The sequence below is a fragment of the Trichechus manatus genome, unplaced genomic scaffold (assembly GCF_000243295.1).
Source record: "Trichechus manatus latirostris isolate Lorelei unplaced genomic scaffold, TriManLat1.0 scaffold00044, whole genome shotgun sequence".
Classification (NCBI taxonomy): Eukaryota; Metazoa; Chordata; class Mammalia; order Sirenia; family Trichechidae; genus Trichechus; species Trichechus manatus.
This window is the reverse complement of record NW_004443980.1, coordinates 5,579,040-5,606,792: the sequence shown is the minus strand read 5'-3', so window position 1 is coordinate 5,606,792 and position 27,753 is coordinate 5,579,040. Positions and strand designations below refer to the sequence as shown.

The following is a 27,753-nucleotide window of genomic DNA, read 5'->3' as shown; positions in this document are numbered from 1 at the left end:
GGACTGTGGGACATAAAGTGATACTCGTGAGGAGTGTGCCTCTTAGCTCAAGTAGATACAAGAGACTAAACGGGCAATTTCTGTGCGGAGGTGAGATGGGAAGGCAGAGAGTGTTAGGAGCTGGTTGAAAGGACATGGGGAATCGGGTGGAAAGGAGGAATGTCCTGTCACAGTATGGGGAGAGCAATTAGAGTCACATAACAAAGTATGTATAAATTTATGTATGGGAAAAAATAAAAAAGAATCCTGCAGATGCAGTAAGCGTGACCTATGCCATTGATAGTCTAGGCTTGAAAGTAATCATTTGAATGCATAGGTTTTAGTATAATAGGTTAACAATCAAATTTATTATTTTATAGTTACTTTGTAGGCTTTTTCATTTAAATTAAGTACAAACATTAGCTTGTCAGGGTTCTACTGATATGCTGAAACTAAATTGTGCTTGGAAAGCTTTATATTACCTTTTCAAGTTAACTCACTATTATACCCATACATACTCTACTAGTGTCAGACCTCGTCTAACTTCAGGAGGAGGGATGAGGATCAGGATCAGCTCAAAGCTGATTCCTATGAGGTGGAGGTCAGACATACCTCTACTCACCAAATTTTTCACCATTTCTGACACCAGCCGTCCCCCACCCCCCAACTCTCTACTTCTCTGCTGGATTCTCTAATGCATTGCAATGACCACACACAACCTACAGACCCTACTAACAATTATGTCGTTTATTAGGGAAGTAACAGGCTATAACTTGGGATCAGGATCAACTTAGAAGTAACAGGATACAACTCAGGAGACAGATGGAGTTCTTCAGTCAAGACAGCTTCCAACTAATACACCTCTCAGCTTCTTCTCAGCTGTGCCCGCAGGCAGGCATCCCTTCTCTCAGCCGTGCCTACCGCTGGGCTGTCTGTTGGATGTGCCTCCTGCTGGACCTTCTCTCAGCTGTGCCCACCACCAGCCTGACTAGGCCTCTGCCCTACTTGGGCAAGTGTTACAGCTCTTCTGGCTCCGCTGACAAGTGCCTGGAGGTACCTCAGTCTGCCAGCAAGCCTGCTGAAGGCACCCAACTCTCTTTCCCCGCATTGGTCAGCAAACCCACTGGAGCCGCCTTGCACCAGTCTCCTGGTTCTCGCCACTCTTGTACTGCTGCTGCCATATCTCTACTACCGGGCTCTGCTGTGGTTGCCACCATTTCTCACCGTCTTGCACCATCTCCAGTATTACAGCTCTCTCTGTAACACTGTAACACTCTCTCTGACTAGGAGTTTCTCAGTGCAGGAACCCTGAGTCCAATTCCAGGCTCTTCCTGATGGTAGTGAGGTCCCCGTTAACCTCTGTGAGATTGGCCCTGATGAAAACCTACTCCTTGTCAATTTCAAGGCATGTTCCTCCCACCAGGACCACTAACTGACCAATCCCCTTGGTAGTCCACAGTCACTTAATTTGCATGGTAATTGACCAATTCCTGAAAGGTTACTTAATCTTACTGGGAGGTTTTACACATCCTATTTGCATAGTAGACTGACCAACCCCTGCAAGGTGTGTAAAATAAATCAGTCACAGGGCAGGCTGCAGCCCAGCCAATTATTTTTGGCAGAATTATGAACCCAAGGCCACAAAGGCCATATATAAGAGAAACCCATTGCACTGCACTGTATCTGGCCAACCTTGATTTTAAAGCTCCAAGGGAAAGAATGGTCAAGGGGTTTCCAAAGCCAGAACAAGTGTAGAAATGGTAACATGTGCATATTAACAAATAACAATTGCAAGGAACCTAACCCCATACAATAAGCCATTCCTAGTGACTCAGATCTACTTTAGTTTCAGAGTCGGAAACATTAAGGTTTATTAAATTCTGGGAACTCTAAGTAGGTCCACCTAAAAGTAGACATGACAAAGTCCCAAGACCAATGAAATCCTTCAACAGTGTTGGCTTAAATTTGTAAGTTTGTTTCATTTTCTTGAAGACCATACAGTGTTCAGTCATTAAACAGTTTTTGACATAAAACTTTGGCACTATGAATAGGTTGAATTTGCCACAATATTTACTGTCATAGAATATTACATATGAGTAAAGGGTATATGGGTAAAGGGTACTAGTGGGAGGTCTTGGTGGTGCAGTGGTTAAAGCGCTCAGCTGCTAACCATAAAGGTGGGCGGTTTGACCCAACAGCCGCTCCATGGGAGAAAGATGTGGCAGTCTGCTTCCATGAAGATTTACAGGCATGGAAACCCTACGGGGCAGTTCTACTCTGTCCTATAGGGTTGTTGAGTCGGAATTGACAGCAGTGGGTTTGAGTTTTTTTGGTTTTGAAAAGGATATTAGATTCCCATAGATAAAAATCTAGCGATTTTTTTTTTTTTAATTTTCTTCAAATAATTTCTGCCTCCTAACCAGGGCCTCTAGTTAAGAGGAAGGAATTATTTGTTAAGAGACAGGAATTATTTGAGGAAAATGATCTTAATTGTGATCCTTTAATCATACGATATGGTTTTTTTACTTCTTTACAAATCTTAGTCATCAGCATCATTAATAGAATATTTGATTCTCCCTCACTTCAGCAGAGCAAGTGTGTGTGTTCCTGACCTCTGAACTCTTAATTCACCCTTCTCATGCTTTTCTGTTCAGTCATAACCCTCTCTTCCTTCAAAATTCACAAAAACATCCTTGACTTTGATCATCTTCAGACGTGCTAGCTTCCTTTCAAGAACTTTCATACCCTGTTCATCTTTTAATGTCTGTTTCTCACACGGTATTAGTTCCCTTTATAGTACTAATTCCTCATACAGTATGGATTTTTATTCATTTCACAAATATTATTGTAGGTATTTCTATCTTAGTATTTTTTACCTCATCCTTTCAGTTAGAATAATATATTTTCTTTGGATTAGGAATAGTAACTTTCCCACAGTACTTATGGTAAATTCTATTAGAAAGGAGGAAGACCCTCATTAGACTCACTTGCTGTGGCCATTTAAGATAGTACTGATGGGAGTGGATTTTAACTGCCTGTAATACTTCATTCAGATAAGTGACTACTTTGGTCTAATTACGTGAATTTTGTCATGTCCCTTGGAGCTGCCTCCAGAGCGAGTATGTCAAACATTACCAAGTAAACCCTGACCAGTTTTAGAAATCTTGGCTAATTTTCAGTTAGGAATTCCTTTTTTAAAACAATATTTTAAAATGACCAGAACTTGGTACTTGTGAAGAATGTTGAAATAGCAAATGTTTTGTTACACATATACTTAAACCACAATAAAAAAAAGAAAATTACCAGAACAAATACAAAATATATTGTTTGTGAGGTAGGTTTTTAAAAAATATTAAAAAAAAAAAAAAGCCACTAATGCAAAGCAACTTGGTTGGAAATAAAGAAAATAAAATATTTCAAATAAGACCTAATAAATTGATATACTTCTCCTTATTTTGAAAATATTGACCAAGATGAAAATTTAGGAAATATATTTTGAAAGACATTTTAAGGTACAAAGTTATTTGAAGTGATTGTGTATATAATTGCTGTCACTGTACCTGCATGGCATATTCTTCAGCCATATTAGGGCTGAGGGGGTTGGAAACTGATAGGAAATTGTCATTTGTAACAGAGCTAAGGCAGTGTAGATAATGTTAAGCCCCATCAGTTAGAATACTTTGCTGAAAGCAACATAGCAGGTCATTCAGTTATTCAGCAAATATGTTAAAACCCTAATGCTGTGCTAGGTGCTAGGGAGCAAGATACAACTGAACGAGTTATCTCTATATTAGAGATTTATGACAAGAAAAATCTTTATCTTAAGATACGTTTTGCTTTGTTATAGGTTTCCCATTTCTTTTAGAGTAAATATCCCAACTTTTTAGCATGGCGTTTAAGATTCTGCATAATCTGGCCCCATCTACCTACCTTTCTAGCCTTTTCTCTAGCACCCTCCCCACTGCCACACCACCACTTTGCTTTAGTTCACTAGCTTTTTTCTTTTCCTACAAGAATGCCAGTTTCTTAGCACATGCTCTTTCCTTTTTGGGGAAACCTCTAACCCCTACTTGTCCCAAAGGACAGCCTCTGTCTGATGCATCAAGTCTGCATATCACGTTCTTAGATAAGTCTCCCTTGAGCACCCCATCTTCCTGGGTCTCCTCTTTATTCTTCATGAGAGGACTCTTTTCTTTCATAGCACTTTTATGAATTATTTCTTTGCTTGTTTATTGTCTGCATTTCCCCACTAGATTATAAGCACGTATGAGTAGGAACTGTATCTGTTTGCTCACCACTGCACCTGTTGCCTAGTACATAGTAGGTGTTGAATAAATGTTTGATGCTTAGTGGATGATGTTTCACAGATAAAAATAATTGTTAGTTTTACTCAATTGCCTAAATACTCCACTGCACTTCACTTTAAAAAAAAAAAAAAAAAAAACTTCTTAATAACAGACATTCTGAAGCAGTTTATGTTTGTACTTTCCTAATAGCTAAGGTACACATACTATGTTTGACTAATATTTGAGGAAGAACCATCAGGGAAAGGAGTAGATAAAACATATTCTATTTTTAAAGGATTTAAGGCATATATAACTAAGAAACTTTATTTTTAATCTTATCCTTTCTTTAAGGCAGAATTAACATCAAAGAACTTTGAGCCCTTCAACCTATTCACTTCATTCATTCAATCAACAAATGTTTTTTGGGTCCCTACTGTGTACCAGGCAATTTTAGACATTGGGGATACAGTTGTGAACAAGATAAATAAAGCCTATGCCTTCCTGCATCTTGCATACTAGTGAGTGAGACAGTTAATAAACAAGTACATACATAATATAATTTCAATTTTCTTGTCTTTTCTTGCCTATTTTCCATCTCTGTCATTTTTGTTTTGCTCCCAGGGAGATTTCCTTAACTTTATCTTTTAACTCTTCTACTGTTCCATTGAGTTTCTTTTGTTTTTGCTTTCAGTTTAGTTTTTAAGATATCTTCATTGTTGCTGCTTTTGTTGTCAGAATACTCTTTTTTTTAGAGCATTCGATTCTTGTTTCATAAATGCAACCTCATCCCTCTTAGGATTTTTTTTCTGGATATGTACTCTTTTTTTTTTTTTTTAATTGTGCTTTAGGTGAAAGTTTACAGAGCAAATTAGTTTCCCATTCAGTAATTTGTACATGAAGTGTTTCATGACCTTGGCTTCATTTTTCCATAATGTGTCAGCACTCTCTTTTCTGCCCTGGTTTCCTCAGTTTCTTTCATCTTGATTTTCTATCCCTTCCTGCCTTCTCATCTTTGCTTTTGGGCAGATAATGTCCTTTTGATCTCATATCATTGAAGGATATTAATTACAGTTGTTCTTTTTCTTTCTTTTAGATTTCTTCTCCTATAGTTTCTCTGTCTTCCAAGTTGCTTTTTTGTTTGTTTTGTTTTGGCTACTGCCTTTTGTATTAGAGATGTTGTTGAAATATTTGATTGTCGCTCATATATAAGAGTAAGTCATTAAAAATTGATTAGAAGCTCTGAGTACCTGGATGGAGTTTATGAAACTTCATGATGATTTGGTAGGATGATTCCTTAGGATACCCCATTTAATATCTTTAGGTCTTTAGACTCATCAGATTACTCAGATATGACTCTTCTGGTTTCATGCCTGGAGGATATGATCATGGCTGCAGATTTTCTGGGATATAGAGACAGCAAGCAGTCTGGAGTACTCAGTATTCGTTACATAAACTTTCTCTTAATGCTCTTGTTTTCAGTATGGTAGTAGCTGTTTTCTTGATTCTTTCTAGAGTCCTCCAGTCCAGACAATGCTGTTTACTCTCTCCAAAGGATAAACCTTCAGTTTTCCCATTAGTAAAGAGAAGGGGAAAGGTTGGAGCATATCTGGAAGTCTCATTCTTAAGTGGTCTTTCAACCAATCTTTTTGTTGCTAGCTCCACTTTCACCCCACTGTCAGAGGTACCAGCTATCACCCCTTCCTGACCCTTTTGGAGGGTCACGATTTCATCTGGTTTGCCTGTTGGCTTTCCTCACTGCTGACTTTCCATCCAGCTTTTGCTCACCTGCTGAGTCAGCTACCCCTTTCTACCTTTCAAAATTTTATTTCTGACATCCCCCCTCCCATTCTCTTACAGGTTTATGACTTTTTAGATAAATCTATTTACCACATCTTAGGGGGGGTTAAGAGAGAAGAAGAATTAATGTATATATTGAATTTGCCTTCTATAACCACTATTATTTATCTTTTAAAGACTTAGTTTAGCTTAGTTTATTGTGGTTTTAGCCATATGGAAGTTTTCAGTTTTTGTGTAGTCAGATATGTTCATCTTTTTCTTTTTATGACTTCTGGGTTTTCGTCAAACCTACAAATTCTTTCCTTATCACGAGGTTATAAACACACTGTCTTGTATTTACTTCTAATACTTCTTCTGTTTTGTTTTTTACATACAAATAATTGATTTTGTGTATATTGTAAAAGGTGTAATAAGCTTTTTTTCAAATTATTAGTGAATTTTTCCAGCACTCTTTATTGAATTCCTATGTTTTCAATCTACTTATACTTTACAGTATTTTGCATTTTTACTTACTGTTGTGCCACTTCTCCTTTTGACATAAACCTAGCAATCTGTTTCCTTGTCTCTTTTAGTTCAGGCACTAAAGAGTAGAATATGTATGGATGACCTTTTGGATGCCATTGTACATACTTGCTTCATAGAAAGTAGTCATCTTTGGAAAAGTACAGGTTTTGAATTAATGCTCTTGATTCTTACTGCTGGTCCTACTTTTTTGTAAGTGGGATTTATTTAATTATATTTTAAAACTTTTTGCTTGACGAATAGAAATGTAATTCATTTTTTCATATTGATTTCATATCAGCAACCTTGCTAATCTCTCTTACTAATTTCTTTGTAGAAATTAATTGAATTTTCTGTATTGATAGTCAAATTATCTGTGAATAATGATATTTTTGTTGTTTCTTCCCTTCCAATCCTTTGATCTTTTCTTTCTTTTCCATGTCATATTGAGCCGACTGGGAGTTTCAATGCAATGCTGAATAGAAAGCATGATAATGGGCATCCTCCTCCTGTATCTGATTTTTAATATTTAATATTTTTAACACTTCACAACGACAAACACTGTTAGCTGTGGGTTTTTTGTTTGTTTGTAGAAAATTAAGAAGTACTGTTCTGTTTCTGGTTTACTAAGAGTTTTCTTTTTTAAAGAATTAGAATGGGTTTTTAAATGAAAGCTTTTTCTTGATTGATTTTTTGTAAGATTTTTCACCTTTGATTTGGTAATGAGGTGAATTACATTATAAATAATTCTCTTTTTAAATACCTGGGTTGCTAATATTTCTGTTTAGAATTTTTATATCTCTATTCTTGAGAGAGAGAATGGCCTTTAATTTTCCTTTCTGTAATGTTCTTGACAAGTTTTTGTACCAGCATCGTACTAGCCTCATGAGATGAGGAATGTTCCTACTTTGTTAATTCCAGGAAAAGTTTGACTAAAACTTGAATTATCTGTTCCTTTAATGTTTGGTAGGATTCACTGGTAGAACAAGCTGGGCTTGGTGTTTTCTTTGTGGAGAGACTTTTAGTTAATGATTCAAATTGTTTAATATGACTGTTCAGGTTATTTTATTTCTTTTTGATTAAGTTTTGATAATTTATATTTTTGTGGGATTTTTCCACTTGGTCTAAGTTTTCCTATTTATTTACATAAAATTATAACAGTCTTCTATTACTAATCTTTGTGGTTATGTTTTGCTTTTCATTCCTAATAGTGTTTATTTGTGCCTTCTCTGTTTCTTGATCAGTGTGGCTGGAGGTGTGTTTTAACTTTATTATTTCAAAAAACCAACTTTTAGCTTTATTGATCAAACCATGTTATCTTTGTTTTCAGTTTGATTAAGTTCTGCTCTTATCTTTATTTCCTTTTCTTTTTATTTCTTCCTTGTTTGGGTCTTCTATGGATCTTTTTTTCTAATTTCTTTTCTAATGTAAGCATTTCAGGTTATACACTTTCCCAGTCTTGTTTTTGGGTATTACAGAAATTGGCAATCAGTATTTTCAGAGTGGAGAAAAGGATCTTATTCTGACTTATAAATTTTTCACTGTCAGTTGTGACTAAAATTAATAGTCCTCAACTTGTCAAATAATATGGTTCTCATATGTACATGGGAAAATCATATTTATTAATGTTATAATGTCTCTTGTTCCATATAGGATTCGCCTTTATTTGATCTTATTAAACAATCAAAGGATCGAGAAGGACCAGCTGATCATCTGGAATCTGCTTGTACTCTCAACCTTCCCCTCCAGAATAATCACACTGCAGCAGATATGTAAGTAGGGCATATGTTATATTATCCATTCAACCTGTAAATAGATTTTGAGCATAAACGTAATGCAAGCAACTGTGTGGAAGCTGTGGGGAATGTAATTTTGAATAAGACATTGTTCTTGCTTTCAAAAAGCAGAAGATAAGATACATAAGCTAAATAAAAGTTATGGAAAGTGGTGCGGAGTGCTGCTGAAATCGCTCAGGGTTGGGGTAATGAGGGCAGTTTTCATGCCAGAAATGGCAATTAAGATAGGCCTTTAAAGCTGAATTGGATTTCAGCATGGAGACTGGAGAGGGCGGGGAGAGGAGACAGCAGAGTGTTCCAAGAGCCAGAAGTGGCATATGAACCTAAAAGCATAAGAGTCGGGAAAGCAGGAAACGTTTTTTCAGGGAGTACAGATTGGTCCATGTGGAGTGAAGACAGGCTAATTGTAGGGAATAGACTAAAACAGTTGATTAGTGCATGATGATGATGATGGAAGAAGCAGCAGCAACAAGAGCTAACATTAACGGAGGATGCACTATGTGCTGGGCAGTTGCCAGGTTCTTCAGATTTATTTTTTTCATGTAATCTTCATAACAGCCTTGTAAGGTAATAAGTACTGCTGTCAACTTCAGTTATCTGTAAAATAGGAATTAGAGAAATAACTTGCTTCAGTCAACAGAAATCAAAGTCAAGCAATCTGACCCCAAAGCCCATGCTCTTAATCACTCTAGCTACTCTGCCTTTCATAGACATGTACCCATGTTTCTCTTTAGTTTTGTGCAGGAATTGACATCACAGTGTCTTGTGATCTAGTTCATTTTCTGGAGATGTCATTTTCACACTAACTGTACCCAAAGCATTTGTAGAATATGAACACTCTGCTTTTACATATAAATTTGTTAGCTAATGCTTTTGTATAAATAAGTCAGGCTTTATATTTTCTTTAATTCAATAAGCAGTTTCTGTTGAGTGCCAGAAAGTGTTCTAGACACTGGGAATAAAGGTAAGATGGACTTGGCCCTTCTTCTCAGAGAGCTTACATTTTGGAGAAAGGAAACAAAGAACAAGTAAACTTATAAATAAGATGATTTTAGAGTATAATAAGTGCCACAAAAGAAATAAACAGAGTAATGTGAAATTGAGAGGGTGATAGGATGTTTAGGGAAGCTTTTGCCGATGAAGTGATATTTTGATCTGAGACCTTGAGGACAAGTGGATGCTTGCCAGATAAAAATCTGCATGATGTGCATTCCAGGCAGAGAAAATAGCAAGTGCAAAGGCCCTAGGGCAGATTGAACTTGACTGATTTGAGGAACAAAAAGAAGCCTCAGTGTGGCTGGAGTATAGTGAGCAAGAGGAGAATGGCACTAGATGAGGCTGGAGAGGCAAACCAAAGCTAGATGTTTAGGTTCCCGTTGGCCATCCTAAGGAATTTGCATATCATGAGGGTGGTGGGAAACCATGAAGGGTTTTAAGCAGGGTGTAGCTTGCTGTAATTTGTATTTTTAAAAGGCCACTCTCTGGCTACTATTTGGAAAACAGATGGGGTTGAGGAGGGAAAGGAATAGGGCAAGGAGAAAGTGGGGAGACCAGTTTGGAGACTGTTTCAGTAATCAAAGTGAGAGATGTAGGTGACTTAGTCTAAGATGTGGCAGTAGAGATAAGAAATGGAAAGATTTGAGATGTATTTTAGAGGTAGAATTAATAGGACTTAGTTTTGCATTGTACGTGAGGAATGAGGAAATAGGAGAAAATCAAAATGGCTTTTAGGTTTTTGACATAAGAAACTGGATGTAATGTGGAGCCATTTATTGAGACGGAGGAAAACCGGGGGAGGACATCTAGAGCTCTGTTTTGACCTTATTAAGTCTGAGATTCAAGTAGTGATATCAATTAGGTAATTGGATATTTGCATCTAGAGCTCAAGGAATCCCAACTTGTGCTCAGGTTAAGTCAATCTATACAGTACTGCCAGTTAGTTGAATTGCGAAGAAACTCCAGGGTGGAGAGTAGATCAGACTCTGGTACTTATAAATCATGTGATAGTGATTCCCTTTTTCTAGTGTACTAATTAATATAGTACATGTAGTAGAAACATCCATAATAAGATACATACCCTGTTTACAGCTCAAAATTATTTCTCAGCTATTGAAACAAAATCAGAAAGTAGATTTGGATTATTCAGTTAGAGGACAACACAAAGCAGTAGAACTGCAAGAAATTGAGAGATAATATTTACTATTATCTCTGCTTTGATTTATGCCTGACATGTTTAGTATACAGCTATAAATCTGCCTTGATAATGTTATCTGAAGTATTAATTCATAGAATTCTTTATTGTATAATCAAGAGGTGAATGTGTGTGCGTATATGTATATATGTGTCTGTGTATGTAACTTACCTTTTTATCATATATGTGAACCATAATTATCAATAAAAAATTTTTAAAGGAGAATCAGAGAAATACGACCACAGTATTTTGGTATCAGTAACTATTTCTTTTAAGTTGGTGTCATTTTTGTGGTTTTAATCCCAATATAATTATTAAAATTGAACATATGTACATATACAGCTATTTTTTTTTTCCAATAAGGCAGTAGTTCCCAGGAAAATCTATTTATCAAAATAAAGTTAGACATGATGATGACAAGCTTAGTATTACTATTAAGCTATCTTTTACAGTTTGTATTTAAATAGCCTGCTCAGGGAATTTGGTACAGAGTACTAGATTAAATGAACAATATGTTTTTGGGTATATGTGTATAGCTATGTGTGTGTGTGTGTGATTCTTAGCAATCTTCAAATGAAGAATTTTCCTTTGAATATATCTAGGTATCTTTCTCCTGTAAGATCTCCAAAGAAAAAAGGGCCAGCTACACGTGTAAATTCTACTGCAAATGCAGAAGCACAAGCAACCTCAGCCACCCAGACTCAGAAGCCATTGAAATCTACCTCCCTCTCACTCTTTTACAAAAAAGGTTAGTAGATGATTACTCTCAAAACATGGACTGTACAACCAGGCTGACTGGGTTCAAATCATGGCTCTCCGACTTACTAGGTGTGACCTTGGACAAGTCATTTAATATCTTTGTGCCTCGGTTTCCTCATTGTAAAATGGAAATGACAGTAGTCATAATCTACCTTTTAATAATAATACTTATTGGGTTTTTGAGATAGTTATATAAATTCATACATATAAAATGCTTTTCAACAGTAAGCCCTTAGGAAGTGTTACATGTTGCTGCTGCTGCTGCTACTGTTATGCTTTCAAATTAATGTTTGGAAATATCTGTCCTTGACAGTAGGGTCGCTGCAGCACTGGTGGTGCAGTGGTTAAGCATTTGGCTGCTAACGAAAAGGTCAGCAGTTCGAATCCACCAGCCGCTCCTTGGATACCCAATATGGCAGTTGTGCTGCGTCCTGTAGGGTCACTATGAGTCGGAATCGACTCGATGGCAACGGGTTTGGTTTTGCTTTTGATTTTATGGGACATTACTTGGCTGTTCAGGTGTGAATGTAGGATTGACATTACAGCGTGCTTGTGGCCTAGCACAGATGCGTTTCTTGGATATTTTCAGGACGTTTAAGAAGGCTAGTCACCAGCCTGTACGCATTGTCAGGTTGTGTATGTAAGTCAGGTTGTGTGTGTAAGAGGTCAGGTCAGGGCTGGGAGGCTGGTTTGTGTGCACGTGCAGCTGCATACCCACTTGGGACTCTTTGAAAGGAAGTGAAATGCCAGATTCCCCTGTGATAAATCTGTTTCCTGATTTCATTCAAATCCGAAATACACTGAACTTTACAGACGTATTGTAAGACTTAGCCCTTAGGTTAAAGTGGTGGTTCTCAGAGTGTCATCCCCTGAAAAGTGGTAGAAATGAGAATTTGGGGGCCCCGCCCCAGACCTACTTAATCAGAAACTCTAGAGCAGAACCAGCAATTCTTGTTTTAACAAGCCCTCCAGGTGAGTCTGGTGCACGCTGAGTTGAGGACCACTGGGATAAACTGTTAGCTTTGAAAGTCTTTGAGGTATATTTTAAACCAGGGTCTTTATATTTAAAGTAAATAGAGGAAAATTCAGTGTTGTGGATTCCTTTTCTCCAAACCTGTATTTCCAGTAGTATTTTTTTTAATGACTTTAAATAATTTTCATATTACAGTTATGTTACCACTTAGGTAATCTACAATCCTACCATTTTTGACAAAGTATGCTCCATTGATATTTCATAGAGAACTGTGCTGTTTGATTTGATTTGACTTTCTTTAGGGTGGGAAAAATTCATAGACACTGGGCAATTCCATTATTTTTTAAAATAACTCTCTTGAGAATTAACAGTGGGCATTTCCAACATCCGTGACAAGTGATTGGAGTCTTGGTGGTGCAGTGGTTAAGAACTCAGCTGCTAACCAAAAGGTTGGCAGTTCGAATCCACCAGCCACTCCTTGGAAAACATATGGCAGTTCTGCTCTGTCCTGTAGGGTCGCTATGAGTTGGAATCTACTCGACGACAAGGTTTGGTTTTGGTTTTTTGTGATATGTGATTACCAATGGAACTAAACAGACCCAGTTTGGCTTGTCTAATTTCACAATGTCTGTAGGACCTTTTCTCCTCTCCACCCTCTGCTTCTGCCTGGTCTCATGCTGTAGTAGTTAACAGCAAGTATTACTATTGTGCTTTCTATGTACCTAGCACTGTGCTAAGACTAAGAATCATTTATTTGTAAGAGAAATGGTGGTAGAGGAGAGGCTACTGTTAAATGCTTTTTGACAGCATTATGGTTATAGCAATTTATTACTATGAAAAAATCCACTTGTAGTTAGAAATGAACAGTAAACATCACTGATTCCTCCTGTTTCCACAGTATACAGGCTAGCCTATCTCCGACTCAATACCCTGTGTGCACGCCTTCTGTCTGACCACCCAGAACTCGAACACATCATCTGGACCCTTTTCCAGTACACACTGCAAAATGAGTATGAACTCATGAGAGACAGGCATTTGGACCAGGTAAGAAAATGAAGCACTTCATCTTCTCTTCTCAATTCAAATGAGAAACTAGATCAATTTAATATATTCACTTGTTAGCTACCATTTATATTTTTGCTATAGTTCATACAAATTAGAACTTCAGAGCTTAAGATTATATCTTAATAACTACATATTTAATGACCTGAAAGATCTTATTTGCAGAAGTGAATTGAACTCACCGGTATAACCAGCACCCAGATCAAGAAATAGGACATTTTCAACAATTCAGAAGACTCTCTTTTGCCTCCTTTCAGTCACTACATCCCCACTCCCACCACTCCCACTAAGTGTCTCCAATATCATTTTTTATTTTTTCCAATAGTTCGAACCTTTTTCACATCTGACTTTTTTTTTTTTTTTTCCAAAGTGCTAGTTATATAGTAATCTGATTCCAGTTTTAACTTTTCTTTTCTGGGGAACATTTAAGGAGCAGGAGCCAAAGTTAGGGTGATTTATAAACCAGACGATCAGTTCTGAATAATTGAGAGTTGGCTATTTGCAGTTTGTTCTTACACCCAGTTTGGGTTAAGCATTTCACACAGACTTTCAAACTGAGCTCTAAGTTGGTAAAAGATAACCCTGTAGGAATTTAACTTTCCGTTTTGTAAGTCCAGAAGGTAACAGAGTGTTTTTTAAAACAATACCGTGTAATAAAATTCTGACTTTTTACATCACATTTATTTACTAGATCATGATGTGTTCCATGTATGGCATTTGCAAAGTAAAGAATATTGACCTTAAATTCAAAATCATTGTAACAGCATACAAGGACCTTCCTCACGCTGTCCAGGAGGTAGGTAGTCTTTGTGGTAAGATTTTTTTTTTTTTTTTTTAAACCTGGTTAATTTCAGTCATTAGTTCGATCATATTTCTTGACCTTATTATATAAATTCACAAATCGATTTTTTAGTTTTATGTTATTGGTTAGTTATTGATAACTACAATGGAACTTGGAAAGCTAGTTTCTGCATTCATATTTCATATCTTTACTATCCAAATTCATATTTTATACTTAATAAAGAATACTATATCTCTTCAATAAGCAGGATATTTGTAATAAACTTGATATAAGTAATAGGGCTTTAGATTTTTTTTAAGTTATTTTTATTACTTTATAGGAAAAGCCAGTGTCAAGGTAGCCTTATAACTAAATAGTAAAAATTTCCAGTATAAACGCGTGTTTCCAGTTTACCTTCCCTTTAAAGAGAACAGTAGTAGTAAACTATACTTGGTGTGATGCACAGATCACACTCTTCAGTGGCAGGTGAGTCATGGGTTGTTTTTCCAGTTTATCATCTGGATTTTTCAAAAGTAGAATGAACCAGCTTATTTTATTTTTTTGTACATTTGAAGTTGTTTTCTAAATCTAGACATATTTAAATTGTATATATCAGAGGCATTGTATAAAACCCCTATCTTTTACCTAAAGTCTGAGAAAAAATCTACCTTTCAGAAAAATATAATGCTTTTACTGTCTACTTGTTGTGATGGAGTAATGTACACTTCTTGAACCCTTGTAGATTGGGGGACGGGGGTGGGAGGGGGATGCAGGGAAACGTAGACCAGAGGATGTAGTCTAAACATCGAAAGACAGTATCGTCGGCTTTTGCTTAGCTCTGGCCTTTGAGCCCCATAATGCTTTCATGCTGCCAGCCTGGCCACCCCTCTGCCAGCCAGAAGCTCTGCTTCTCCCAGCCAGCCCCATTGCCACTCCTGGCCGCTCCTCTGAATGATTCTATGACATGTCACTTCTGTTACAGCAGCAACAATCCAAGCCTAAGAAGCTTTTTTTCAGATTACATTTCCCTGACTACTCAGTGCTTCTTACTACTTAAAAAGTATTATGAAAACTAAAGAGATAAATTAACAAATTCATTTAACAAGTTTTTTACTCTTCTTCCTCAGACGTTCAAACGTGTTTTGATCAGAGAAGAGGAATATGATTCTATTATAGTATTCTATAACTCAGTCTTCATGCAGAGACTGAAAACAAATATTTTGCAGTATGCTTCCACGAGGGTATGTTGAAAGAATCTTTTATTGGGAAAATCTAATTATAAAGCAATGGATCTCACTAAAATATTAAATAAGTAATCTACTTTTTTGATTCTAGCCCCCTACCTTGTCACCAATACCTCACATTCCTCGAAGCCCTTATAAGTTTTCTAGTTCTCCTTTACGGATTCCTGGGGGGAACATCTATATATCACCCCTGAAGAGTCCGTATAAAATTTCAGAAGGCCTGCCAACTCCAACAAAAATGACTCCAAGATCAAGGTTTGTGTTTTCTCTTTAGGAAAGTGGTAGAGAATAGAAGGGGATTATTTTCAACCAAGCATAGAAATACAAAGTTTTCTTTGTTTCAAATAAGCTAGACTCTTTAGTCTCCAATTTGCTTGTGTATGTTAAGTGACATGGTAAGAGTTCCGGGGGAAGGAGAGGGGGAAGAAAGATAATCTGTTTACTTGGGTGGGTTTGCAAATTTAGTCATCATCTTTCCTGGCTGCTGGGGTCTTGGGAACCAGTTTGGGTGTAGATTTCAAAACACTTCCTTATTTTTGTAAGTAGCCAATCTGCTAAACAAAGTAGATTAGTTTTGGTTAAGAATTTTGATTCTATCGTTTATTGAATATCCTGTAAACTTTCTCTGTGAGCTTTGATCATTTTGCTTTGTTATAAAAAGCTGTGTCTTATTAAATATAGATGACTATGAATTAAGTTAGAGTTCTAGCCCTAATTCTACCTGTGGTCACCTTATATTACCTTGGGCAAGTCACTTCTACTTCAGAAGGATGCTGTGGATCAGGGAAATGATGAGTCTGAAGCTATGTAAAATTTTCAGATGAAAGGTTGTGTGTGACTACAAATCATGATATTATCACCCACATCCAACCACAAATGCTCTCTGGCTTTGAAGTGCTTCAGTGGACTCATTACATGTTATCATGGGCTATTTGAAACTGGCTTTTATTTGTATAAAGTGGGAGGCGGATTAGCTAGTATAGTTAATGTAGTAGCATCTCAGAAATTATCAGCCCAGATAGTTGTACTTAATGGGCAAGAAAAGCAAACAAGGAGAAGGAGAAATATTAACTGTTTAGAAAACATTGTATAATGTGTTTATTTATACAAGCAATTCACACTCTGATAAAATTTCAAACTCTACAGAAAAATATACAGTAAAAAATAATTGGTGATATGATACGAATGCTCTTATGTGTCCCTGTACCATCCTTGGTTTATTTGGTATTACAGCCATGTATCAGTGTGCTGCTGTCTACAACTTACATTATAAGCTACCAAGATGCTAACACCGTGTCTATTTAGTTAAATTTACCAAGTCCCATGCTGAAAATGTATACTTAGGTAATTTTTTAATGATGACAATTAATTCACTTACACTGATAATGTTAGCTCTTGCTGATATTAGTAAAATCAATTCCCAATTGGGGTTCTTTAGCAAAAAAGTCAAATTCTGAAAATCCTAACCGATAAATCATTGATTAAGCACTAAGAGAGCATCTTAACACTATTTATCCAGCATATTTATTTATTCTGGTTAATCAGATATATATGGAATGAATTGCCACATATCAAAGAATTGGAGGATAATAAAATCCATATATCCACTAGTTCCATGTGTATATGCTCCAAATCTATGTCGAATTATATCAGGCTAATGCTGTTCTTCAGCTTTATTATCAAGAACTTAAATTAAATGGCTCAAACAAGAACAAACAGACTAGTAGAGATTTCTGATTCTAGGATATGCAATAAATAGGTTTTACTATGTATCAGTGGAGCTATTAATTAGAATTCTGGTTATTATTTAATACTGTAAGTTCTTTCAAATGTAACTTGAATTTAGAAGAGAAAAATGTGAGAATTTAATTGCTAACTTACCCATTGGTTTATGAACAACTAAATAGGGGTAAACTTAAAACATTTCCCCTCTTTAAATGCGGACATTGGCAGAATGTGTTCTGCAGACTGTACTTCTAAGTATCTCTTGTTTAAAAAATCTAAGAGACCAGCTCAGTGCATGATTGTATTAGCCCTATTATGGGATAAGCTCCTGATGAGTATAGTTTTTCAGTGGTTCTGGGGTAGAGGAAACTTTTGGTTTGGTGTTCTTGATACTTCAGAATGATGTGTGTATGTTTATACATTTCTACATGATTTTCATTACTAATTAATTTGTATTTTATGTTAACTTGACAGAATCTTGGTGTCAATTGGTGAATCATTTGGGGTGAGTATTTTTTTTGTATGAAAAGTGATGACATGCACTTGTAACTTTAAAAGAAATTGAAGATTTCTATAATTTGAATTGACAAATGCTATTATTCAAACACCTCATCCAGGCATGTTGCATAGAATTTAGAAGATATATGTGTGTGTGTTTAGAAAATGGTTTTGAAATTCACCAATTATGCATATGATTTGAAATGAGATACTCTAAAATGTAACCACCGCATCCAGATGTCACTAGCCAGTCCCTACCTCCTGGCCTTTTCATTCCACACATATACACACTTTTGCTTGTCCTTCGTTTCTCAGACTTGTCAGACTTCTAGGATATTCTTTCTCTGTACATTGATTACAGATTGGTTACACAAGACCCTACCTCAGTATAAATGGCAGGGCTTATGTGATGGTCTTTGTTCCAGAGAGATCCAAGGGAAAGCTTAGCTTTGATACAGTTACTCTAGGCTGGGAACTCACTGCTCTAGTTGGTTTTCCATTAACATCGCTAATTCAGCAGTCCCATATTCAGTATGCATTACCCCTCCAGAGAGCTTATATTCTTGCAGGAGTGGGAAGACTCCCTGTATTAGTTATTTATTGTTGTATAACAAATTACCCCCAAACTTAGTGACTTAAAACAGGCATTTATTATCAAATTTGTGTGACCTTCCCCTCTGGTTCTGCTATGCTCTCCAAAAAAAAAAAAAAAAAAATTTGTTAAAAGCAAGGTTCCAGAAAGCAGTTCCAACTTTGCATGCATCTGGGAAGTAGTCCTGGCTTTGTGCGTGGGTGAGTCCTAAAAAGGCAGAAGTGAAACCTTCAGAGTAGTCAGAGTTGTTGGAGGAAGAGAGCAGGAGCCTCACGGGAAGAGACATGAGGAATTCAAAAGAGTGGGCGTTTAATTGGCGCAGAGTTAGGTGCAGTTACTCTGCTTTTGAGATTTGTCATCTCTTATTTGGTCAAATAAAACAGAGAAGTAAAATGAAGATGCTACTCTGCTTGATTTTTGACTCACCCCAAACTACAATTAATGGTTGCTAACTACAAAATGGCTGTGTTGTATGGTTTAAAATAAATAACTCTATATTTCATAGACTTCTGAGAAGTTCCAGAAAATAAATCAGATGGTGTGTAACAGTGACCGTGTGCTCAAAAGAAGCGCTGAAGGAAGCAACCCTCCTAAACCACTGAAAAAACTACGCTTTGATATTGAAGGATCAGATGAAGCTGATGGAAGGTAGGAACAAGTTAGAATGTTTTCAGTAGCTGAGCAGGTCATGCGGAGAACCAGACTCAGCTCTAGCTCTGCTCCTGGTTTCCACCAGTCCCTTTCATGCCAATTTCATTTGCAAGTTGTGAGGATTTCTCAAACTATAGGTATGAATGTACCCTAAAGTTAAAAGAACCATACAGATAATATGCCATCTATACTTAAATTCAGTGAAGATATCAGATGCTAAATATCTGACCATTTATTAAACAAAGCTATTGCTAACATTTTGTTAATTTTAACATTAAATTTAAAAATGCCTGTCCTTGAAAAATGTTAACTACTGTGTTTTATAAAAACCACTGATAAAGTGTACAGAATCATATATTTGTAACATTTGTATTTTAGATGGTTAGTTTATAAACCTTTGATACTAAAAGTAACTAAAATAATTTCATAAATCATCGAAAGCACCATAGTTAATGGAAATTTGAGTTTTTCATTTATATATATATACATGAAATGTTTTGCATTTTTTTAATCTACAGTAGACATCTCCCAGGGGAGTCCAAATTTCAACAGAAACTGGCAGAAATGAGTAAGTACTTATCATTACACTTTATGTAATTGAAAGAAATAGTTGTCTACATTGCAAAGTCTTTTCACTTTATAAAAGAATATACGCATATAATTCCTTTAACTAGTAGACTTTCTTATGCATTTAAAATATAATTCAATTGAGAATATATTATTTACCTACAAACATTTGTTATTAAATCTGTGATGCAAAGTGAACGTCATCTTTGCCCTTTCTAGAATCTTTCATGCAGGCAGACTAAGAAGTGAAACATTGCTTGGCTGTATCTTCAACAGGAATGGCTGTGGTTAGAAAATATTTCAGGATAGCAGAACTATAATGAGGAACTCTTTAGGAGTGTTAGATACAGGAAAATGTTTTATAAACCTAGCATATGTATCATCACCCTTACTTTAAAAATATTTAATATTGTTTTATTCTGCTATTGTTGAACTTTCCTAATTTGCAAGTTTTTTTAAATTAATTTCAAACAAGTTTCCCATTACTAGGTATCAGAATTTTGATAAAGAACACCAGATTACTTTCCAAGTTATACAGAGCGACATAAGTTTGGAATGTTAAGGCAAATAGAATTCACTCGCTCATAAGCCACTCTGAGACTGTAAAAGATTAACCCACGTAGAGTAAATGGAAGCACATTCAACAACGGCTGCTGAGCTTTCTTGGAGCGGCAGTGATGATAACAAGCGTGCCATTTCTTGGTGTCTGGTGCCAGATCCATTAATATGACAAGGAGCTGGAACTTGGAAAGAAGAAAAATATTTAGGAGATAAAAGGTATTAAAACTGTCATTCCTAGGTCATAGGACATATCAGTAGGCACGATACCAATTAAAATGTGACAAAAGGGTTTCTCTCAACATGTCTTTGTAGATACTAACTTTGAAATATAACGTAATAAAAAGAATGCTGTTTTTTTTAAGCCATTTTTTCCTGCGTGTATTATTTTGAAGAGTAAAATTAATACTAAATATACCAGAAGTTTAAATTTTATGGTTATAAGTGAAATCTCTTTTTAGATTTTACACTGACTAATATACTCCTATTTTAACTTATAAATACTTGTGGCTTCTCCCCTCCCCCAGTACCTGAAGGTAGACGTGAAGCTTATAAACAAAATCGTGCCTTGCAAACATGTGGAAGCATTTTGGAACCCACAGATACGCATTTTAAAAGGAACAGAAAGCTGTAAAAACGTGTATTTTCTTAAACAAGAGTCCAGTTGCTATAGTCAGTACATTTCCCAGTGACCCACTTAGCTGTGACAGAGCATCCTCTGCCAGGCCTGTGTGCAGGGTCCTCATGCAGCAGGAACATTGTCACTTAGCTGTGACGGAGCTTCCTCTGCCAGGCCTGTGTGCAGGGTCCTCATGCAGCAGGAACATTGTCACTTAGCTGTGACGGAGCTTCCTCTGCCAGGCCTATGTGCAGGGCCTGTGTGCAGCGAGAACATTGACTGGAGAGCAGCAGCAGGAGCCTTAGCCCCTAAGGCTGAGGGATCCTCCAGGATACTCTCAGCTCCTCAGAGAACTGCATTCAAAAAGGTCAGCACACAACGCTGGATAGCTCAGAGTAGAAGAGCGGGGAGAGATAACTCCTTTTCTTTCTTTTCTGAATATTCTTTGTGCTTCTTTATAAAGAGCTCTAAAAATTTCTAAGTAGTTTAAGTGTTCTACTTTTGTCTGTATTGTAATTAATAAAGTACTTTTAAAATATCCATGTCAAATTAAGTGATCTGTGAGCTGATGTCTTTGCAGTACCTGGAAGACATCTCTGAACACAGGGGAATCCCTTGTTTGTAAACGTCATCAGTCCATTTGGTAGACCCAGTCTGGGCCAGCTCAGGATTCTAGTCAGCTCACATGCATCCCAAACTCACCCTCATCTTTTCTAGATCAGTAGCGTACAAAGTGGGGTGTTCATACCCCAGGAGGGTACAAGACCATCTTTGGGGGCACATAAAGAAAGTATTAAAATTTCTATTAATTTTTATCTCATCTCTTTTTAAGTTGTTTGGGGTATGTGTGTTTTATAATATACATTAGTCCAACTGTAAAACCAAAACCACATCAGTTGCTGTCGGGTCGACTCCAACTCATGGTGACCCCATGTATGTCAGAGTAGAACTGTGCTCCATAGGGTTTTCCATGGCCAATTTTTTAGAAGTAGATTGCCAGGCCTTTCTTCCAAAGTGCCTCTGGGTAGATTCAAACCACCAGCCTTTCAGATAGCAGCCAAGCACATTAACTGTTTGTACCACCCAGGGACTCCAGTAAACTCTAGGTACATGTAATTTATACTCACCAATATACATACATCCATATTTTACATATTTTGGTGACGTGTTCAGAAAACATTTACTGACATGGACATGTGATCAAAAACATTTGAAGACCACCTGCTTTTGAAAGGCCCTGAGAACCACTGATTTGACAGGAGCATAACACACATGGCAGCCCTTTACCGACTTACCCAGCATCGTCAGAGCTATTTACAGTTCTTCTTCCTTTTTCCAGCATCTACTCGAACACGAATGCAAAAGCAGAAAATGAATGACAGCATGGATACCTCAAACAAGGAGGAAAAGTGAGGATCTCAGGACCTTGGTGTGGGCACTGTGTACCCCTCTAGCTTCATTGTCTTTCCCAGACTGACTGTATAATTTTCCCAAGTTCTGTTTACGGCCAGATTTAATACTCAGCTTCAGTTCTTTTTGTGGATATAAAAAGATGTGTGCAGATGCAAGTTGAATTTGTGCGTGGGATTCTTAAACCACTTGCAATGTTGTAGTCATTGTTATTGTACGAGATTGAAAATCTTGTGTAAATCTTGCCATTTTAAAAGCAGTAGCAGATTGTTTCCATTTCCAAAGCATAACTGCACTGCTTTCTAAATGGTGACGACGCCTAGAGCGTGCGGGTCCTGACAACCATGCCTATCTTTGAGTACTTTGCCTTCCCTTTTGCATATGTGTGATGTTTGCTACTGTTTTTATTAATTTATATATGTATTTTTTATTTAACATGAATACCCTCTGAAAATGTGTCTTGTCTTCCAAATCCAATTTGGATGACTACTGATTCACCCAAATTATCCTGAACTCTTCTGTTAAAACAAATATTAGAAACCAGAAAAAAAGGATAATTACTAATTTTTACACATTACATTTTACTTTACTATTGGAATCTGATGTCCTGTGTGTTTGTTTTATAAATTTTAGCTTTTGAATGCAGGCAGAAAACAAAGTGTAGACGTGATACTGTCATACTACTGACACAGATTTCATACCTCAGAACATGTAAGAATTTCTTATTCTTTTCTTCATCCAACTCATGCTTTAAAATGAGGGTTATTAATAGTACTTTTGGTTTTTAAACTATTCAGATCACTGAAGTTATAAAGCACCCCTTTAGTACTTGAAAAAGTGAAGTGTTCCGGCTAGAGCTTTGCTATAGAGGACCCTAGTACAGTAGACTCCAAGTGCACTTTCTAATGCTTCTGGGTCCTGAAGAATCAAGATATAAATTAATTTTACTCTATAAATAGACTGTTAACTATCGAGCCTTAATTTCTTTTTTTCCCCTAGAGATTTGTCAAATTGCATCTCAACAATTATTCTGCCCTCCTAAATTTGGGAAGGTTTGTGTTTTCTCTGGAATGGTACATGTCTTCCATGTATCTTTGGAACTGGCAGTTGTCTATTTATGTTTTATTTTTTTTATAGCCAGTATAGGCTAACACTGGCACATTCAAAGCCAGATTTTCTCTGGTCCATAAACGCAAGTAATCAAAGTTCTTTGTACGTTAGGCATTATTGCTTCTATCTGATTTTGTACGAAAGCTTCAAACTAAAGTAGCTTCATTAGAAGAGGCGCTTTTTCCCCCTTGGCACCTAAAGGTGTATTTAAACTGTCTTGTGTGATTAACTTATTTAGAGATGGTATAATTTAAAATAGGTGGTATTTAAGTTAGCATGAACTTAGCTTTTACGAAAATCATTTTGTCTAAATCCAGAATTCTTTTTAAAAAGAAATCTGGTCTCGTTTGTTAGAAAACCAAAATTTTTTGGCTCAGTTAAGTTTCAAACTTATTATTTTGACAGCTATCTTGATAACAAAGGCAGCTTTACTAGACAGCTTTACTCCATTTCCTCTGTAACTTTTGCATGAGTAGCTTACAGATCATTTTAGGTCAGGGCCTACCATGTTTCTGCATCCTGTGCTAATATTCACATTAGAATTAGCGCCAGAATTTTAGGAACTTCAGAGACTGTGTATTGAGATTTCTTAAATAAGGCTTAAGATATTGCTTTTTGTATTGGTTAAAACTGTACATTTAAAATTGCTATGTTCTATTTTCTACAATTAATAGTTCACCTATTTTAAAATAAATTAGTTAAGAGTCTTAATGGTGTGATGTTGTGGTCTTTGTATTAAGTGTACTAATGTTCTCTTCTGTATCTAAACTCTCTCCTAGTATGAACTCATCTGTTCTTGGCCTTTAAATGGGATCTATGTGCTGGTGATTCCCAATTTACTTCCCTAGCCCTGACCAAGTCTTCACTGACGTCAAAGCTCTCATCACCAACAGAACTCTTGATTCCTACCCACTTCCCTCACTCCCACACACTTCTCAAAATGTAAATCAAAATCAAACAAAATTATCCTGTTTCTACCCTGGTCTTCCCCATTTTACGAACATCTTACTCAATCCAAAAACTAGGACGTCGTCTATTAACTCTTGTCTGGACCACCGTTAGAGACTTCTAACTGGTCTCCCTGTTCCTTCTCTTTCCTCTTTACCATCCAACTCCATAAAGAACAAAATTGACCTTGAAAACTGGAATTTGTTCACCGTGCTCCTCTACTTGAAGTACCCAGAGTCCTTATCATGGCCGACTAAGCATTTCCTGATCTGGCCCTGACCTCCTTCTCCATCCTCATCAGGTGCTACTCCACACCCCCCACCACTTTAGCCACTCGGACCTTCTTGAAGCATGGCAAGCCCGTTCCTGCCTCAGGCACTTACATGCTTTTCTTTCTGCCTGGAATGATCTTCTCCCAGTATTTTGTGCAGCTAGTTACTTTTATATTTCAGGGTTTAGCTCAGAGACCTTCCCTAACCACCCAAGCTAAAATCATCACTGTATTGATGTCACTCTCCTTCAAAATGGCAACAGCATCCATCGGTCTGAAATTGCCTTATTTGACCTGCTTATTGCCTGTTCCCCATTCCTACCCCCCTTCCCCAAATTGTGAGCATCAGCCTAGCGGTCTTATTCACTACTATAGCTCTAGCACCAAGAACCCATATGTAGCAAAAAAAAAAAAAGCAGGATGTGGATTTTTCCAAGTACATAGAAGAAAACAATACTTTTTCTTCCTCTTTAAAATGTCAATATTCTTTTTTTCTATGATTTGAAAGCATTAACATAAATATACACATATGTGTGTACATATATACGTATATGTGTGTATTTCATTCAAATACTTACCGAGTTCCTACTAGGTTCTACATGCTAGATATACAGCAATGACTACATAAAACTAAAATCCCCATCCTCATGGAACTTACATTCTAGTTGCAGGGAAAAAGCAAGCAAATAGATAAAGTAAATGAAGAAAATACATATATGTCAGATTGTGTGACAAAAAGCTGGGAGGACGGGAAGTTCTGGGAGGGGAGTTTTAAAATTTAAAACTTAGTAGACAGAGAAGGACTCAGCGAGGGGATACTTGAGAAAGACCTGAAGGAGACGAGGGAGTGAGCCATGCATTAACAGGAGCAGAACATTCCAGAGAGAAAAGCCAGTGCTGTGAGGTAGGACTATGGTGTGTTTAAGGAACAACAGGGAGGTGACAGTTAAATGGGGAGTTACAAGCAAAGGAGTGGGCTCTCTTTTCATCTAACACAAAGTTTATATTAAAGGCCTTTCTTCCAAAGCATCCTTAGTATATATTACAAGTCCATAGTCCTTTATCTACAATTCTAAAATCCTTGGAAAATCTTGGAAAACCAAGTGGTTCTGTAAGTTTGTTTGGTGCCAAAACTCATGACATCAAATCTTATCTAAACTGGCACAGAGCTGTTTATATATGCTTGATTATCGGGAGCTGACCTGGCCCTGCTGACGTGTTACATATCATGTGTATGTACCATGTTGCCATTCTAAACTTTGAAAAAATTTACGAAATGCATCTGGCACAAAGGGTTTCAGATAAGGAATTATCTTGAGTTCAAGTAATATGATGTCTTAAAAACGGGTGGACAGTGAAATGCTTTCCTTGAACAGCAGTATGTTTATTCCTGAAGGAAGAAAGGCAAATAAAGGGGGTAGAGCAGGCAAAGCAGTAAGCGGACCTCTACAGGCTGTAGTGAGCGTGGATGGGGATCGTAAATGAAATGCAGGCTCTTAGGGCCAGTCAAACCAATGTCTGTATGACAGAAAATTGATCATTTCCAGAGATGTATTCAGTATTCCATTGATTCAATTAGCTTTTTAGGCTATAATAAAAAGGACAAGTTCAAATTGGTATATTTATGTACTTTTCATTAGTTTTCTGGGGCAAACAGTAAAAAAACAAACAAAAACGTACTATGTTCTACATACTAGTTCTATTACCACCTGGATGACTTCATACTCATTGCCATCGAGTCAATTCCGACTCATAGCAACCCTACAGGACAGAGTAGAACTGCCCTATAGTTTCCAAGGAGCACCTGGTGGATTTGAACTGCTGACCTTTTGGTTAGCAGCCATAGCTCTTAACCACTACACCACCAAGGTTTCTGGATAACTTCACAGTGACGTGCTATCAGAAGCAAATTTTTATTCAATTACAGGGCCAACGTAGCATTCACAGCATTAGTAAGGATTCGGTAGAATTTTCTTTGGACTAAATATTTTACAGGACCAACTTGAAACCTTGCCTCTAGAAATACTACATTTCTACCACAAGTATAGCTTTTTTAATAGAAATATGTTATAGTAACACTATATGTAATCTCTGAATGGGATTATAGCAAGCTCTTAACATGAAGTTGAGATAGTTATCTGTTCTCATAATTCCTTTTTTGTGTCCATTATTTTAGCACTATACTTAATTTAATATTGACATATGTAATAATGACAATATGAAAGTTCAAATTTAATCCATGGACCAAAATCAGTTGCTCCCTAAACAGATAATGTTATGAGTGTAACTAAATCTACTGAAAGGAAATGAGTATGGTTTGTGAACACTCAAAGTATTTGTATGCTTTGGCAAATACTGCATTAAACGTAACAGTAAGGGATGATTTTTCCTTTCTGTTTACAATTCTCCCAACCCGTTTGTTGTGATAACAACATGCAGGAAAGCTAGAAAGGCAGACAAGATTATGTTGTAGTTGCTTATTTTTCTGTCTTTTTCCTTTTTTTAAAAAATTTATTTTGTTGAGAATATACACAGCAAAACATACACCAATTCAACAGTTTCTACATGTACAATTCAGTGACACTGATTACATTCTTCGAGTTGTGCAGCCATTCTTACTCTCCTTTTCTGAGTTGTTCCTCCCCCATTATCATAAACTCACTGCCCCCTAAGATTCCATCTAATCTTTCAAGTTGCTCTTGTCACTTTGATCCCATATAGATAGTTCTTAAAAGAGCATAATGCTCAAGGCACATTTTTTACTAGTTTAGCTAAACTATTGTTTGGTTTTAAGTAGACTTCAGGGGATATTTTTGGTTTAAGGTTTAAAGATTATCTCAAGGCAATAGTTTCAGAGGTTCTTCTAGCCCTCTCCCCTCATGGCTCCAGAAAGTCTGAAGTCCATGAGAATCTGGAATTCTGTTCTGCATTTCCCCCTTTTTGATCAGGATTCTTCGATGGAATCTTTGTTCAAAATGTTCAGTAAGAGTAGCCCGTCACCATCCAGTTCTGGTCTCATCGCAAAGGAGGCAGTTGTTCATGGAGGCAGTTAGCCACATGTTCCATATCCACCTATTCCTGACTCTCCTTCCTCTGTCACTTGATGAGAATAGAGACCAACTGTCATGCCTTGGATGGCCGCTTGCAAACTTTTAAGACCCCCCCAAGCACTATGCAATGAACTAGGAGGTACAACAGAAGCACTAAACAGTTGCTTCCTTTTCATTATTACTAGGCAGAAATTCTGGCTTTAAATACAACTCACCATGTTATGGTCCAGAAATGACTAGCAATTTACAGTAGCTCTAAGCTAAAGACTGTACTTAACATTCTTAACCTCTGCTTTTTACAAAGCATTAAATGGCATCTTCACAAAACCTCAATCAGCAGTTGAGGGCACTATTTCATTCCTGTAAAATCTTAACCTTTTTCCGT

General features: G+C 36.8%; 1 protein-coding gene across 3 annotated transcripts in view; it reads left to right on the top strand.

The window, feature by feature from the left end:
- Positions 1-23,810, top strand: part of RB1 (RB transcriptional corepressor 1) — a 190,729-nt gene extending 166,919 nt beyond the window's left edge. For 2 of the 3 annotated variants that reach the window (XM_004376579.3, XM_023731571.1), the window contains 10 exons: positions 8,217-8,335; positions 11,153-11,298; positions 13,181-13,326; positions 14,036-14,140; positions 15,253-15,366; positions 15,461-15,624; positions 17,569-17,599; positions 18,690-18,832; positions 19,354-19,403; positions 21,919-23,810. In XM_004376579.3, coding sequence (XP_004376636.1) covers positions 8,217-8,335; positions 11,153-11,298; positions 13,181-13,326; positions 14,036-14,140; positions 15,253-15,366; positions 15,461-15,624; positions 17,569-17,599; positions 18,690-18,832; positions 19,354-19,403; positions 21,919-21,992 — 1,092 coding nt within the window. In that variant the 3' untranslated portion in view covers positions 21,993-23,810. The remainder of the gene's footprint in view (positions 1-8,216; positions 8,336-11,152; positions 11,299-13,180; positions 13,327-14,035; positions 14,141-15,252; positions 15,367-15,460; positions 15,625-17,568; positions 17,600-18,689; positions 18,833-19,353; positions 19,404-21,918) is intronic. The other variant, XM_023731570.1, reaches the window with a different exon arrangement.
- The last annotated feature ends 3,943 nt before the right edge of the window (positions 23,811-27,753 follow it).